At 44.0% G+C, this 18,346-nt stretch overlaps 1 protein-coding gene across 1 annotated transcript; it reads right to left on the reverse strand.

Annotated features, from left to right (window-relative positions):
• On the reverse strand, positions 1-8,106 carry LOC133889445 (ribonuclease TUDOR 2-like). The gene is made up of 18 exons (XM_062329964.1): positions 7,987-8,106; positions 5,523-5,681; positions 5,361-5,435; positions 5,131-5,244; positions 4,911-5,012; positions 4,419-4,607; positions 4,122-4,343; positions 3,904-4,008; positions 3,631-3,801; positions 2,757-2,957; positions 2,292-2,648; positions 1,968-2,198; positions 1,705-1,890; positions 1,556-1,633; positions 1,341-1,447; positions 1,013-1,088; positions 457-825; positions 1-285 (listed from the first exon to the last, which is right to left on the reverse strand). The coding sequence occupies exons 1-18, from the start codon at positions 8,104-8,106 to the stop codon at positions 1-3; spliced, it is 3,147 nt and encodes a 1,048-aa protein (XP_062185948.1).
• Between the last annotated feature and the right edge of the window lie 10,240 nt (positions 8,107-18,346).

The following is an 18,346-nucleotide window of genomic DNA, read 5'->3' on the forward strand; positions in this document are numbered from 1 at the left end:
CTACGGTGACCCGGGGGCTTCAGGGTCTTCAGAGGACTTAAAAGCAATGAACTTGATAAGGTCAAAGCCCTTGCTAGGAGGCGGTGCTTGAGCTGGAGCTAGCGGGTCCTCGTCGTCGTCAACACCCAGTGCCTTTTCTTCTTCTGCTGTCTCTGACACGTCGCGAAGACGCCAAACGCCACGGTGCTTCTTCCTTGCGTGCTCCTGGAACTCCTCCAGGTTCTTTACAGCAGCCCTCCTCTCCCAGGAGTCCCACCTCTTCCTCTCAATCTGAGCGAAGCCTCTCTGCAGATAAAATTCGTGTTAGGAAAGAACACAAGCTTTACATAGATAAAAGTACTACAATATGTAAGAACACAAGCTTTACAATGTTGATGTAAAGGCATATTATCCAGGTAGAACTAAATGGAGGAGCTACATTGTTCAAAATTATTTGGATGGTGAAAATAGCATTACCTCAAGCATAGCAGCGTTGATGCTACTTTCAACGTCCTCATCAACCAAAGTTACAATGAACACTTCTCCGGTTCCTTGTCCTTCTAGCTTAGCTCCTGCAGTGCCGCGCTCTTCAACTATGGCTTTAAACTCTTTCTCATTATCAAGCAAGAGCCTGCTTAGATACCCAGCAGCTTGTTCACCAAGATCATCCTTTAGGCTAGGCACTGTAATGAATGCAAGGCTACACAGCTTGGCAAGAGGAGGAACCAAAGAAGTAAATTGATCTGCGGGTCTCAAGTGACTGTAAGGAACTGCTTCTTGGTTTCCATAGTCAATGTAAAATACAATAAACTCAGGCTCTGCAGCTCCTTGACATTCGCTCACAATCTGCACAACAAGAAGAGATGAGTATATATTGTTATGTAAAACTTAACCTAAACAATACTCTACAAAAATTAACTAGAACACATAAAGATTTAGTTTTTTTACTATAGACGTACAACAGACAAATAACATGAACATATAAATATTTAAATTTTTGCTATAGATATGGAATAATGGGTTTTCACCGTACCATGGCTCTATTCCAAGAATTGTCGAGGCTGAATTGGGCTAGTACCATATCTCCCTTGGCAGGATTAAATGGAGCAGATGGGTCGTTAGCTTTCGAAGTGTTTGATGGATCTTCAGCTTCCAAAGTATCTAATGGGACTACATCTTTCAAAGTCTTTGATTGATCTTTGAATAAAAGAGACCACCTAGGAGGAAGAGGAATCACATGATTCTTTGCCTCTTCTTTAACTTCCAATGTATCTGATGATGTATTCTTTGGTTGATCTTGAGCTTCCAAAGAATCTGATGAAGTATCCGGGGAATCTTTAGCAATCAAGGTTTCTGATGTATCATTAAATTTCAGAGAAGCAAGCTGTTCCTGAATGGAGGCCAAGCGACGGTCACCAACTATTTGGACGTAGAACTTTCCACCATCAAGGACTTCAGTTACAATAACCTTAAGACAAACACATGCAGTTAGCATATTGTTATTTGCTCACAAAATCATATTGTATTATGGTGTATCCCTCCAGGTTACAATAGCATTTGTGTACAGTAGACAAACCTTGAGAGTTTCTTTTTCCTTTTGTCCCGTCATGGATCTTTGGGGAATCACTTCTGCTTCATTGTAGTTCTCCCACACCTTGAAAACAAAATTATTAGAATTTCCTTAACTATTCCCTTTTTGCATTATAAAAGAAATAATTGCGTCACCTTCAGTTTCTTATGCTTGGCGGACTGTTCTACCCTTAACAGAGTTTGCGCATCCGGGGTCCTGCTGAGGCCAAATGAACTAAGCTTGGCTAGGCCGGCTTCTAGAAGAACAGAAGCCATATTGGTCTTGGACTCCCATAACGAACCTAAGAATGTTCCAGTCTTGTCCACTGCTTCAATCTCAATCTACATAAACAAAAACATCCTTTAGAAAATATAATAAATAGCTAAGAAAATAGACAAAATAAATAGAAAAGGCGTACCTCCACATCACGTTGGAGTATCCTTTTCCTCATTAAAGAAATGGCATCATCAGAGTAGGGCTCATTTTTGCCAGGGCACCGAACACCAGAGAATGAAAAGGCAATAATGCTGTTCTCTTTAGGAATTGTTAGCTTGAAACGATGGCCACTAAAAATGTAATCAACAACAGCAGAATGTCTCCTATTTTGCTGCAACAAGTGAAGAAAGTCTCTCGCCTTCTTTGCAGGAGCCTGAGAAAATGACGAGCTTAAATAAAAGTTAATAGAGGCGCAAAACAATGGTTAAGACAAAATGAACTTGATCGAGTGAGAGAAAAGCCTAACCGTTGTCAAATCATTCATGTGAGTTACAGGATGATCCTTTTTGGAGTGATAACCTTTCCTCGCTTTCTCAGCTCGTGAATAGGCTGCCAAGAGTGCATCATAGTGGTGAGACCTCTCCTCATAGTCTCGGTGTCGGGTGACATCAGCAAAGCCCCGTGAGAGCAAGAGCTCGGCAACGTTAACACCAAGCTGGTTACCAGAGCTGCTAGAGGAATTAGAACCAACTCCCTCAACCTGGGAGGGTAGAAAAACTGACCCATAATCCAAAACTCTAGTATCAGCCGAGTTGATTTTGTGTGCAACAACCTGTCCATCTGCAATATTGATTCTCCTAGAATACTCCATCGACACATTCACCTGAACATTGCGAGAATCAAATTATGAGATCATTTTTCAGGAATATAAATTACTATGTTCTTTTGCAGTTTACTAATAACTAATACAATCATAAGACATTGCTCGTACCTCTTTACCAATCAGACGTGTGCGCAAGAATTCCTTGGCTACACGAGCAAAATGTTCAAGAGTTTTGTTTTCTCCAGAAGGATCAGCCACCTTTGGAGGCCTGATGCTAGAAAGGTTTACTCGACGTTCCGCCGAAGCCCTACCATAAGGTGCGGCATCATCAGCAACTATTATGCAGTACCCATTCACAACCTCTATCACCTGGAAAGATATTAACACAAACCAAATTAGTTAGGTGATATACATAACTATTCTGATTTCAACTAAACAGATAGTATTGCACAAATGTAGCACGTGAGCCAAACCAAACAGATTATATAATTTCTTGATAACCATTTTTGCTGATAACAGAGACAATCTTCAATCCTTTTTAAGTTAAAAAACATCAAAATGATTATATGCCACCAAAATTTAACTTGTTTACAAAAATCATATCTGTGTAATGCTTAAACTACCGGCCGTGATTCCCCACAAAGAAACAGAGAAAACAGAAACCACGTGTTTTGCTCACACCCAGTACCCCTCCAGGCACTTGACCAATGCCGCAGCTTCCAACCCGAGACCATCCACAACGAGCCAGTAACACCCAATACGAGCTTAAAGATGGCATGAGTATTGACTGTTGAGCACGAGCTTAAAGAAGCCATGCAGGTGAGGGCAATTTTGGGTCTCAACGCTGAACAAATCAGACTTAGCGGAGCAGTACAAAACATGGGTGTGGAACCTTTGAGGGGTAGTATTAAAGTAAACCAAAAAAAATTCTACAGTATTTTTCTGAGTGAATCAACTTTTCGATGGTATATAGCCTTTTTTTCATTTCTAATGTGGATATAATGCTACGTTCTTAATAGAGAATGTGAGCAAGTGAACTAACTTTTCCGGTGAATTTTTGGTTCTGGATTGGCCTTGTATTTGTAGCGGGAGGCTTAAATCCGGTCCAAATCCTTAGTTGCTTCTTCTTAGCCTCGAGATCGGCATTCTTCAACTTTGTTTTGGTTTCAGGTCCAAGCATGTTTGCGCCCCACTCCATATACTTTGCAAACCCCTGCATCGAAAGGTGCCAGAAGGTGCTCATGAGTAAAATTAAGAAATACTAACATAAAAAAACTATTTTGGCCTAAGGAAAAGGTGAAATAATAATGCATACATTTTCAACGAGTTCAAGTGCTAGGTCCTTTGCAGTGTTCCCATCAGAATAATACACTGAACCAAATATGTTGTTAAAACTGGTACCCTCCAACACAATCCGCACCTAGAGAAAATGCAATAGAAATTGTGGTTAGAAAAATAATTCTAAAATGTGTAAATCATAGTCGAATGACGTTGATAACTCAATATTCAATAGTGAAAGTGGAGCAAACTTACTTCCCTATTAAGAACTCGTGTCTCGGTGAAGTGCTTAGCCTCTCTGCCAAATGGGTCTGGTGGAATTTCAGAACAAATAGCAGGAGACGCTACAAGCTTTTGTACTGCTGTCATTGATGCTTGAGTTTCTGCAAATGCTTTCCTGTTCACATCATCATCCCCACCATCTTCAGTTTGAGCAACCCTACTTGGAATGAATGGTTGTCTTCCCATGGATGGGGCCTAAGATTAGAGTCCAATCAATATTTGTCATGAGAGGGAAATGTGCACATAGAAGAGGGTTTATGAGGTATATACCTGAACACCGGCGACATGGACATGGACAAAATCAAAACTGGGGATCAAGTAAACACAAAGAGTACTTCCGTCGCGTACTTGTTCGACAATGGCTTCCAAAGCCTTGCCCTTGTTTTTAGCAACAAAATCTTTCGCATCGGCTTCTCCAATGGATGATGTTGGCAAATTTCTTATTGGATCATTAGGTTCCTGAAAGACAGAAATAGAATGCAGTTTAGCCACTTGTATATTTCAACAATTCATGCGCTAATTTGATATGTGATGGCAGGGAAGGGGGACAAAAATTTGGCACATGTACATGAGGGGCACAAATCTCGTAACAACACCAACACAATGGCAAGGATGGTAGGCGCAGCATACGCGCAAGGGATATAGTATTTTCCATATATGATATGCATAACGATCGTAGGTCCCAGAAAATGTTTTCGCTAGTGCAATATAACCGTAAATGGTGCAAGTAGGATCTTCCAAATCTGGAAGAGGAATACTAACCTTGGTCCAACGACCTAAACCATGTTGCTTGGCAGTATCCTCCAACCTTACTAGTTCAGCAACATACGGATTGTCATTAGCCTTCTGGCCTTGCTGTTTCACCTGATCAACCAAACAAAAATAATTAGAATCAAATACTATAATACCAACGACAATATAGGGCAATGACACCAAAGCAAATGATCCTTTTTGGAAAAGCAAAGCAATTGAAGGATCTCACATTTGCAAATCCATTAGCAACTACCAAGCACGCGATGTTCTGGTCACCGAGATAAACTGTGCCAAATTCCCGGCCTGTAGCAGGAAGCATGTAGTCCACTCTAAACGTGACATCCTGTTTTCAGTTTTAGCTCATATTAGATTGTAAGAACACACTGGATGCTACATACAAGACGATATATATCAAGAGAGTGTGGATAATGCATGTATATATGAACTCATATGGAGCACCTGTCCAATGCAAAGCTTCCTCAAGAACTCCCTGCTTTCCCAGGCGAAAGGCTCATCGGTTCCAAACCGACGTGCCTACATACAGAGTGAATAATATTTTTTTTAGAACAACATGAGGGCGGCACGATCGAGATCTCACAGTGGACGCACATAAGATCTTACCAGCCTCGGCGCGATGATGGAAGAGAGTGTTATGGACTTCTCCGGGGGGATCGTCTCCGGATTCCCGCTCCCCATGATCACTAGTGTGTCGCCGGAAGGCACGGCCTTGACCTTCCCCCTGAACCAACCCGACGCCGCCATGGCTGAAGCAGCCCTTCCCTGCCATTGCAACACACAAAGATCTCCGTTAGATTTCAAGCCCAGCCTGTCCCTCCCTGTACACCCAGAATCTACGGATCCTTTCTTTTCCCAACAAATAAAGAAAAAAAAGAGAAAATATGCATGCAATGCAACGTGAGCACGTATATATGCTTCATCAGCTCACGCAACGCAGAGTTGTCTTCAACTTAGGTAACCGTAGATCGAGACCGAAGCTAGCTGCTTGCTATCTCGCTGCCACTGTAGTATCAAAAATTCATGTTTGATCTGATCTGAACGCCGGAGATCTACACGGTACGTATGCATTAATAGTTGGAATATATCGATCGATCTAGACGAGTACGTTGTGATCACAGGTGCGTTAAACTTCGCTGGATTCTTTTTGCCCTCTCCCTAGTTGAACGATCTAACAAATCCGAACCTGGCAAGAGGGGATCTAAACCTAGCAAACAACAGCATCGTGCTCAAAATTTTTTGGGGAAAGGGAAAAACACGCGCACCGAATCGAACAAGAAGGAAAACGAGCTGACAGACACCGGATCCCAGGAATCCCAGCAAAAGGAAAACGAGAATTCCACGCGAAACCTTCCAATCCAACACCCCCAAGACGCCGAAACAGCTAGCTAGCGATCGCCGAGGCCGGCCTCCGGATCGCGAGGCAGATCCGGCCCGGGGACGACGCTACGTACCTCCGCGAGAATCCCTTCTCGCTGGGCAGGCAGGGCCGAGGACGAACGGACGGGCGAGGCTAGGGTTCTGGGGGCGCAGGCGGTGAGCGAAATTTCGAGCGGTGCGAGAGACACGGGGGAGAGAGCGCACTGGTCTGTCGGCCTATTTGTAGTGCGAGGGGAGGGCTGCGGGGTTGGTGGGCGGATTGCGGCGCGGCTTTGTCGAGTCCTTTTCGGCGTGTCCGACGTAGTAGCCTAGTAGGTCTGCTCCCCCCCCCCCTCCCCTCCCTCACGGTCATAGGCTAGATCATTGTAGGCAGAGTACAACTCTATACGTACTTCGTTTCTCTTGGATTGAAACAATGTAGGCGCAATCGTATCTTTGGAGCCTGGGGATTACATGTATCAAGGACTGCAAATGTTTTGATTTGTTGTGTTCCAGACCAAATGCGCTAAGTCGAGACATAAGATACGGTTTTTGGCGCGAAAACGCGTGAGTCTATATTTAGACATCTTTAATTCACTCGATTATATATATGGATGTACAATTTTTTGGAAGAATTAATGCGATTATCCACACAAGTCCTAACACGCTGAAAAAGCATGAGATAAAATTTTTGTGGTGGCTTTTATTACGTCCAACACGAAGATAAATAAATATGGTCATAAGGAATTTTTTTAAAAAGAGCGAAAAGGACACCGATAGCCATCAAGTGAAGTTTGTTATATTTACTCTCTCTCTCTCTCTATATATATATATAGCAGACTGTACTAATAATTAATAGCTCTATTTAGTACGTCTACAATGGATATGTTACATTACAACTTTTATATAGATTATGTATATGAATTAGAACTTATCCATAAGGTCATGTTAGGTGAGCGTATTCACGAAGGCGGATCATGAATGGCTCCAATGCTAAAGAGACCCCAACAACAATGTTTGGATCCGAGGATCCATCTCAACATCCTTAGCTTGCCACCTCCACACTTCATTCATACCATTGGAAGTTATCTAGAGAGCAAACATCCTTGCTCGGTCATCACCGCCAATACCACACCTCTTTCCTCCCCATGTGCTAGCTTTCTGTCACCCAAGACCCTACTGACCGCCACTGAAATTGACTTGCTCTAGTATAATTGTGGGACGCACATCGCAATTTCATACCACAGCTTCAACACGCCGCTCTTCATGAATTCACTTGATGTTTTGATTTCAAGCATCAACAAAGCAAAGTCTATAGATAATATAAAAAGCTGACAATCCAACTTCCATATGGAAGAACATGATCAGTTTTGGAAGACGAATAGAGAAGTGGGTGCAGAGTTAGAGGTGGATCAAGGTGTGCTAATGGCAGATGAAGTGGAAACGCATAATGTGGTTGCATGTTCTTGTTTCTAACTTAGGAGTAGAGCATGTGGACGAGTATGTGCCAACTAGGGATGAGCACTAAGTGTTAGCGAGATAAGTTTGTGCATACTTGCTGCATGTGTTAGTTGAGATACGTCACTCATCTTCGATTGCCTTATATCTTGATTATTTTAACCGTGATCACATATTGTTAAGATCCAGTTGTTGTAAATGGAAAAATGCCTTCGCCTCCTCCCCCCCCACCACCGGCGTCAGCTTCTCTGACTAGGTCATCCACCCTCAACCCACATGCCACCCCCTTCAGGTCGGGCACGGTCAGGCCCTCGCGCTCCAAAGAAGAGATGCCAAAATGGTTACTCATCAGCCCCTCGTCCGCTTCTTCCATGGTGTCTGTCGTCCTCCAAGCCGCCATCCAACCTTGTCATGCCTGGAAACTCCACTACCCTGCCAGGTTCGGCCACGGGCTCTGCTCCGTGGATACTAGTGCAATGGCACGACCCGATGCGTGTTTCCCCACAGCCACAGTTGCAAGTGTAGCAACAGGTCCCAATGTGTGCCTCCCCGCAGCCGCGTCCTGCACCTCCCAACCAAGGTCGTTTGGCCATGGAGCCCGACGATTGGAAGCTGCTCATCAGGAAGTTTCATCGAGGCATCCGGGTGCCACGCCCACCACCTCAACCTCGAGGCCGGTTCCGCCAGACCTGGTTAGGCGCTGTTTCAACTATCTCGCTACCGATCGCATTGCAGTAGCCTATCGTAGCCCGTCGAATTGCCTTCGGTGCCGGTAGGAGGGTCATCGGGCGAGGCAATGTAGGCTTCCTCACTCACCTCCGATGTTTGGGTTGTGCGATCTCCGAGGACCCTGCCATCACTTGTCAGCGAGGCACTTTTGGCAACCCTGTTCTACCCCTCAATCGCCGCAAGTGACACTACCACCACATGGGGTTGCCCACACCTTCTCCCCCAGTCATGAAGGCTGCCGTCTTCTTATTCCCAGTCCACAAGGAAGTCCTTCTCAATGCCTTCCATTTGTGTGACCAGTCCGCCACAGCTGTTGCCGTCCATTGGCCTACCCTATGCCTTCATCGCTGGTACATGGAAGCCTTGTGCGTCCACGTCATGCTTTCTACTTCATTCCTCGGTCTGAACAGTTGCTCTTAGAGGAGGCCAGGCTATCACATGCTCTGGTCGCGCTTGTGGTGGGCACTAGATCGTCGATTAGCTTAGAGCAAGTCCGGTCGCTGCTGATCAACTCCTACGGTGTTGCTTCTGGCGATTTCACCGTTCACCGTGGATGCTTGGAAGACTTCCTAATAGTGTTCTGTCACCCGTCGGCGCGTAACATCATGCTTCGTTCTCCTATGCCGGTCGGGTCGTCGTTCCAGTTGAGCTTCCGGCCGTGGCAGTGCCAATGGATGGCAACCGCGAGACCGCTCCTCTACCGCGTCCCGGTCGAGCTCAGGGGGTGCCACCGCATGCCTGGAACCTGTTCACAGTGGAGCGCATCTTGGGCAACTACTGTTCTAACATGTAGGCGATGCTAGACACAATCGCCTATGAGGATTTGCGTCGGTTCTATGTAGTCGTGTGGTGCATTGATCCTGATATCATTCCAACTGAGGTGACCCTCGTCGTGCCGGAGCCCGTCGAGGGGTATGTGGAGTGTAGACTTTTTCTATGCCCGAAAGAGATTATCCACTCGAAGTTGCCGTGCCTTCGCTATAAGATTACCATTAATATCAGGGAGGTCCATGACTAGATTACCATTCGACTCCATCTTCATTCTAGTTTGCTGGTCCATCTGGAAGGAGAGAAACCATAGGGTTTTTAATCGTAAAGCATCCTTGGCCGGTGATTTGTGCAGGGCAATCCGTGATGATGGATGGTGTTGGGTGCAGTCCGGCAACAGGAATCTTCTCAAACTCCTACAGCGGTAGTAGTCACCTTGTATTGCTTTCCTTCCTTGTTGTTCGCTCGTACTACTAGTTGCCAGGCTTTGCTGCTCCTTAGGTCGTGCTTATGTATTCATATAATATCCTGACGATGTAACCTGCTCCTCCAAGTCACCTTGGTGCAGTGGTGTGGTCGCGTGTAACTTCTTCTTCCTCTTAATGAAACAACATGCTCAGGCGTGTTCTCGAAAAAAGTTGTTGTAAATCTTGTACACTAGGTACTCTATATATGTGCCAAGAGTAATCACCCAATGGTGTGGCGAATTCTCCTAACAAGTCTCGCTTTCATGGTATCAGACTAATCTACGATCCCTGCTTTCGATCCTACACGTACCTCTTGCCCGATGCACATAACCCATCTCCATGCCCGAAGGCGCCTCCATTGCAGGAACGATTGCCAGTTCCACCTCTGAATCCTCGAGTTGTAGCACCGACCCTCCTCTCACCAACACAATGAGCCTCTTGTCGTGTCCTTATCCATCGCAGCTCTATCTGTTGCGAGCATCAAGATACATATCCATGTGTTCCTTGACATCAAGAACTCAAACTACTCTAAGTGGAGTACATTCTTCACTGCCATGCTGGGCAAGTTCACTTTATTTCACCATATCAATGGCATACTTCCTCAGCCTGATGATGTCAAATGGAACCGTGTAGACTTCACTGTGCTCTCTTGGCTGTATGGATCTATGTCTGAGGAAATCCTCGACATTTGCATGCAGCCCAACCAAATGACTCATTAGCTCTAGACAAACGCTAAGAACCTCTTTTCATGATGACAAAGAAACTCAAGCGATCAACCTACAGTCCAAGTTCCACAATCTCTTCCAAGGTGATTCCTCTATCACTGATTATTGTCACAGGCAGAAGAGCCTCTTTGATGCCCTCTACAATATCAACAAGCCCGTCACTGACCATACACTCGTCCTCAACATGATATGAGGGTTGAACAACAACTACCCCAACATTGCCAACTAGGCATAGAATAGGCATCGTTCCTGTCGTTTATCCATTTCTGGTCCATGCTTATGTTGGAAGAGATGCACCTCACCAATGAGGATAACATGGTGACCACCACCTCCCTCTATGCCATGCACAGTGTAGCCCAGACTACCCCATCAGGAACTTCCTACAGTTCACCTCCTCACGGTGCCTCCTACGGATCTTTTGCCCAAAGGCAGCAATGGGCACACCAAGGGTCATTCCAAGAACTGTGGTATATGGTGGTCCTCCCGTTGCCAACACTGCATCGGCCAGCGCTCCCTGTCTTGCAGACCCTTTTGCTCGTATGCCACCTCTTGCATCATCGGGGATGAGGCTCTACTATATATGGCCGCCATCAACACTTTTTTCATTGCCACCACAGCAATAGCTCTCCGTGCATGGCCATGAAAGCGGGCCAAGCTATGGGCCCTCACCTGCACAGCTTCCTGTGTCATCCCCATAATGGCACAACATGGGCAACTAGGCCAGAGCGCGCCCACCTCAGGCCTACTATGCCACTTTCATGCCCTCCATTGTGTCTCCACCACAATCTGCACCTGCATCGACCACGCCAACATGGGACCAGGCAGGTGTCATTGTGACATTGAACAACATGACCGTCACTTAGAGCCCTAGCAACTAGGTGATGGATTCTTGTCCGATGATGCACATGATGACCAAATATGTACTCTCTCTCACACAATATCTCCTCCTCGGTCATCATGGGCAATGGTTCTATAGTGCCCATCTCCCACATGGGACACTCCTATCCATCCACACCATCCAAGTCTTTTTCCCTTTGCGATGATCTCTGTGTTCCTGATCTTGTTAAAAACCTAATTTCTATTAAAAAGTTTATACATGATAACTCTTTTTCTATTGAGTTTGATCCCTTTGGTTTTTTTTTTGTCAAGGGTCTACAAACTAGGGATGTGATCTTTCTCTCTAGTAGCTCTGATGAGCTCTACTTTGTTGGCCAGCTATCTCCTCCGTCACCATGCACTCTTCTTTCTGTGGCTGCTTCCTCTGAGCTTTGGCACCTGATGCATCCAAAATATGTAGAGATCATATCTATGTTTTTAATGTAAAATGCTCTCATACGCCCCTTGCTAAATGCGCTTTCATATTATGATTCGCATAAATCTTGATAAACACGTTTAACAACTTGAGAATCATATATTTTATCATTTTATCATATTTGAATACTTCCTACTTGTTTTTTATGCAGAATAAAGGTGTTCATAAACTCCCAAGGATGACCCACGATGAAAAGACTCAAGTTGAAGCCACTACGAAGGAGTTACGGATGTCCAATACACTGTCTAAAGCTTGTATTAATTATTTGGACATCTAAATGACTTCAAATGCAAAAAGTCACAATAAAAGTTGTAGATCTTGTCAAAAGCTATGATTTTCATAAAAGGATTGTCTCCATCCGAGATTGTATGAATTTTCTATGAATTTCTGAAGATGAGCTGCGGTGAGAAGAAATCAAAAGGTTTAGAGGATTACCACGAGAAAACCCGGTTGAAGCTCTAACCTATCCGTTTCAACTCCGATTCGAGTAGAACTTATTTTGGGAGGTTCCTTAGCACTTAAGGAAGATATTTTGGAGTTCTGCTCCCATTTACCATCAGATTGGATTAGAATCACATCGGAGGGATTAGAAGGCCACCTACATGTCTATATAAGGTGATCCAACCCTAGCCGCTGACAAGACCCCCCCCCCACATAGAGGTGGCATCCCTTATGCACTTCCCTCTCCATCTCCATGCCACCGTCATGCCTCTTCGCCACCTACAGTCGCTGTCTCCACTACGTCTTCAACTCAGCGTCGAGCTCCATCACCATCTACACCACAAGTGAGGTTTTTTTTTTGTAACTTAGGGAGTCCTGGACAACACTTGTGTTTGCATCTTTTGATCAATCCATTGTGTCTTGTGATTTTGCATCTTTATTTATCTTTCAATGGTTGTCCAAATGTTGCATGAGTAGTTGAGTTATTCTTGGCCAAGGCAATTATGATATGAATTAGGGTTATTTAATAGTTGCTGATATAGATCATTTCTCTTAGTGTCGTGTTGTAGTTGCAAACATATATTTAAGATAACGCTAAAGGGGATAACCGGGTATATGTGATGGGATGATAGGCGAACGAAGTGACAACCACCTAGCTAGCCTTGACTTCTTAGATCATCGATACGGGGGAATCATGAAGTACAACAACTTAGGCTATAGCCCAGGTTTTACCCTTAATACCATGAACTGACCTTGTTAAGGCATACAAGCGAGGTTACGGAGAGGATAACTCAGAAAAGGCCATCTCGATTTAGACTTCACCTTCCTATTAGTAATAGTATAAAGTGCTTATTTCTATGCCATAAGAAATGTCTAGATTAGCCAGAAGCCGAGGAACCTTAGCTTGCATAAAGTCTTTGTCTTTATTGCAATGTGTCTCTAGTTAAGTTCATATTTTCAGCATTTATTTTATTGCAACTATTTCTACTTTATTCTCTCATTTACCGTTAACTTAGCCTAAACCCACCTTTCACCTAGGCTACCCAGTTTCAATCCTTTTCCCTTTTTTTCTACAATTATCTCTATTATTGTTTTGCATTGCATCCTATGCTATGACTTCAAGCACGATTCATCATATAGCAAGCTCCTTGTGGATTCGATATAAACCTAGGAATACTCCTCAGAAAAAGTGCTACACTAATCCCATGCACTTATAGGACATAAGCACCAACGCCTTAGGCACCCCGGCCATGACCCATCCACATCATTTTTTTTTAATTTTCAAGCATCCCATGTAATAAAGAACGCACCTCTGTTTGTCACTATTATGGAAAGAGTCAAGTTAGTTTAGGCAAGTTATCTAGTTGTTGTGGGCAGGAGATAAGTTGGATTTGATTAGGAGATAGAGTTTGATTAGTTTTCAATTCAGCTAGAGATAAATTAGGTAAGTTAGGATTTGGATTGTAATTTCTCCTCTCTATATAAATGGGCAGCCACGCATCATTGGAAGCGAGCAAGAAGAATTTAGCAAAGGGCTTCTACCTAGATGGTTAGATTAGAGGTGATTAGAGGGTGATCTACCCTTGGCATCGATCAGAGCCTCGAGTCTATAGGAGAAGCCCGAGATTAGAGAGCGATCTGCCCTATCCTACCCCTTGTATCCAATGTTTCCTCTCATTAACATAATAGCCACACCTGTCAACTTGGCAAGCACATCCGATTACCATTTTTTTTCTTCTTGCTCAAACACCACCTGTTGTTTTCAACTTCTTCATTGTGGTCCTTGGACCTCGTTAATCCATAGCAATTTAGGCTATCAATACTATTTGATTATTGTGGATGACTTCTCTCATTACATCTGGACTTCTCCTCAACGCAAAAATCCAATATTGCCACGATATTGCCTGATTTCATTGCTTGTGCATGCACTCAATTCAACAGCATTGTCACTACCTTCCAGCCCAACAACACCGTAGGCAACCGACCGGGAGATACACGCCTAGAACGTCACAACCTTGTCTTAATAGTCTTCAACATCTTCACTCACTGAGCAACACCACACAAGTCGCATGACATAGAGAAAATAGCAAGTGTGAGCACATGATGCGCTCAACAAGTGCATAGAAAAATAATGATATGCATGCTTATTATATTGACAGACTAACACAAAGTATATTTGCGTAAATGCAATTAAAGAAACAATAATGTAATATGAAAAGCATTAAGCAAATATTTAAGTGAATGTAACCCAATTAATCCAACCCTTATCGAACACCTAAGGCTACCCACCTTGTAAACCACAACTATCTAGTGCCCAGTACTACCATACTGTAACCATAACCATTCCACCACTATACCCAAAACCATTCTAAAACCAACTAATTATGTGAGGATCCAAGTCTTCCATAACCGCGGGCACGACTATTATAACAGTTTTTACACTCTGCAGATGTTGTCCAACTTTCTCCACGAGACATGATTTCATCACATGCAAGCAAGTAACTAAAGTCCCCATTTTGCCCGCATTAGCTAGATGCTTACACACTTCCTAGGTGTGCGGGCAGGAGGTCACTGCAAGGCTGTTACAAAGTTTCTTCCAGAATGTGCATGTCCGCTAAGGTTTCACCATTAGGTTTTATGAAGCAGACACATCTGTCCTACCCAAAAGCCTCATCTTGCACCAGATGGTTCTCAGGATCTTAGATCCGTTCCCCACACGTCCACTACCACTAGCCAAATGGTTCTGGCTTGAAAGCCTTCCCCAAATGTCTGCTCCTACCATTTGACACGCACAAATAGGAATCCACTAATTAATAAGCCAGACCCTCCCATAAAGACTCATGGTTTGTACGTTACTTATTGGGTTGTCGCTCCATGAACCAGTCCTTACTTAGGTTACTTAGGTTACTTGAGCAAAGACTAACCTACCAACATAACCATGATCACCATCACCACATTCTTTGCTCAAGGCCTAAGGTTCCATGTTGCATAAGTTCATTAATCAAGTATACGACACTTCCCAACATTCTTTCAGCAGGGCTAAGCAATTCTACTCATGAAAGACATCTAACTATAAACCACTTAGGTTTTAAGGAACTATAAGGGAATATCTAGGTAAACCCTAATATAGGTGACTACATATCAAATTGACACTACATGCAATTTTATAAAACAAAATAGTTTAAAACATAGGAGAAATATAGTCAAGAAGTACACTTACCTTTTACCCAATGATGCTTAGTGTTGTCGAAATCTTGGTTTTGAAGTCCCTCGAACAGATCCGAAGTGTTATACTAATTGCGAATTCTACTGACAAACAAAAACAACATCGAATAAACACCAGATAAAATCCAAATTGCAAATATAAAAGGAATAAAACAATGAACTGAGATCTTGGTTGAACTAGGCAAGGAGAATGGAATTAACTAGACTTGTTTCGAGGAGAGATAAAACGATAGGAACTAAAGTTTCATATGAAATGGTAGAAAAGATTGAATGAAGCATTAACATATGTGTCCTACAAATTAGTATATTAATTTAATATCATAAACTCATGTTTGAGGTACAATGACATGTAGATTTGATCAAGACCTATATGTCATAGTAACAACCATAAATTTACTAATCAAAATAATATCTTCATGTTGTAGGCATCTAGATGTTAATGAGGAATAACTAAAGTAGAGATGTGGGATTTGATATCTCAAACTAGAAAGGTTGGATAGATCATGTTTTTGGGAAAAAAATTGAGCGTAAAAATCACTTAAATAGGAGCTAAAACGAAAAAGATATGATGCTTTGAAGTTCTAGGGACCTAACTGCAAAAGATGCAATTTCTGGAATTCTTAGAATTATTTTTGTACTGGAAATCCATATTTATTGACTGAACTAATGATTGGGCGACCATGGGTGATGTGGCTTGACATGTGGCAACACGTGGACGCTGATTGGGATTAGATGTTGACTTGGATTAAGGTGGACATATGGCAACTAGCGATTGGTTGATGAAGAGGTATGGAGCAAGTCTAATCAGGGCCCTTGATGATGGATCAGACGATTAGGAAGGGTGGGGAGACAAACGACGCCAGTGATAGAGAGAACACAGTGGAGACTCGTTGGACTAGAGCGAAACCTCATCGCCGGCCATGGTTCACGACGGCGAGTGGCGGATGAGCTTTGAGAGGGTGAGGGCGATCCGATTGGCAGCTTACCTCGGGTGGCGCAGCACCGGAAGGCAGTCGGTGAAGTAGGAGGCGGCGGAGGCACACAAGAGCTCGATGGGGAGGCTACTTCGACAGGTGGGGAGCAGAGTAGATGACACAAACACGATCAGGGGATGGTGGCGAAGCTTCTGAGCGGTTCAAACGATGCAAGGCGCGACAGGAACGACGCAACAACGAGCTCAGCCAAGGAGGCAATAATGGTGATGGCGGCGGCTCTGAGATTTCAGTGACTCAGCAAAAATGGCAATGTGAGGCAGTGAAGTACGACAGAATAGAGACAAGGGAGGGTGAGGAGAACTTGGCTGCTATTTATAGGCGGCTTGGCGTGTGGATGAGGCAAGGAAAGGTGGCATGCGGGGGGGGGGGGACTCGGCCTCGAGTTGGAGTCCGGGAGGGAGACGACAACGTGGCTGACCCACATGTCGGTGGGGCGGAGAAAGTGTCTTGGCACGGGGCACCTTCTGCTGCAATTAGCGGTCTAGAAAGAGGAGGCGGCCGCAAGAGGATGGGTCGGGCGCGACCCAAGCAGGAAGGGAGAGAGCGACGGGGAGAAGTGGGCCAGAATGGCCGGACCCAGGTGAGAGGGAGGGTGGAGGGGGGGGGAGCTGGGTCAGGTCGGCTGGCCAGCTGGGCTAGGGGAAGAGGGAGCGCGTCGGCTCGGGTTGGGCCAGGGTTAGGATTAGGATTTGTTTTTTTTTTTGGTTTAGGAATTTCAGAGAACAAGATAGCAAATGAGATACCAAATAAAACCGAAAAAAATTCTAGAAAAGTTCAACAAGCTTTTGAACATTTAGAGACCAATAAAAATATTTTGAACTCATGAAAACATTTTGGTATTTTGGAAATAAATTTTGACTCAAAAGAATTCAAATAAATTCCAAATGTGCTGAAATAAAATCCAAAGGCCAAATTAAAACCTAAATGCTTATTTTCTAGCATGAATGTATTCAAACAATTATAAACTTATTTAAATTTAAATTTGAATTTAGAGAATAGGATTTTTTTCCTATTCTAATTATTTAATCTACAACTATTCTTGAAATTTTTTAGAAATTTGAGAAATCTGAAAATCAAGGTGTGACACTTTTCTCTCTCGGCAATGCAGTACCTACTTTGCACCCGCCATACGCTACTATTCCTCATTCGGCTAACTTGTCTCCTATTTCCTCCCAGGCATTAGCCTCTAGTCCCGCACCTAAGGCGTCCAGCCTCGCGGTTTCAACCGTGTCACCCTTGGCACCTTGCCCTGCTACTATTGCTGGTCTAACAACAGTGGCTCCGCACATGCCATGCCTAGCTCTTGATCGTTACACAACCATAACTCAGGCCAAATTCGATCTCATTTTGCTGGTCGATCATCTTAACCTCCATGCCACTCATATTTCTCCTATTCCTCTCACCTATCTTGGGGTTCTCAAAGATTCAAACTAGCACCGTGCACATGAATCTGAATTCCAATCTCTTCACGACAATGACATTTGGTCCTTGGTTCCTCCCCCACTCGACGCTAACGTTGTCTCTAGAAAATGGATTTTTAAACATAAATTCCACGCAAATGGCACTCTTGCTCACTACAAGGCGCAATGGGTCATTTGCGGTTACTCAAAGTAGACATGCATCAATTTTGATGAGACATTTAGCCTTGTTGTGAAACCCACAACCTTTCACGTGGTTCTCAATATCGCCACCTCACGTTCATGGCAAATCCATCAATTGGATGTGAAAAATGCCTTCTTACATGGACACCTCAATTAAATTGTGTTTTGCCTGCAACCCTCCAGCTTTGTTGATCCCTTCCGGCCTAGCGACAACATTGCCTCTTCATCTTCTAAGCGATAAGCTATGGTGTCCAGCTCCAGCATAGAAGCTGAGTACCGTGTCGTCGCCCACGCCATTACTGAGACATGTTGGCTCTGCCAGCTCCTCAGTGAGCTTCATCACGCACTAT

This window comes from Phragmites australis, chromosome 13 (genome assembly GCF_958298935.1).
Source record: "Phragmites australis chromosome 13, lpPhrAust1.1, whole genome shotgun sequence".
NCBI lineage: Eukaryota > Viridiplantae > Streptophyta > Magnoliopsida > Poales > Poaceae > Phragmites > Phragmites australis.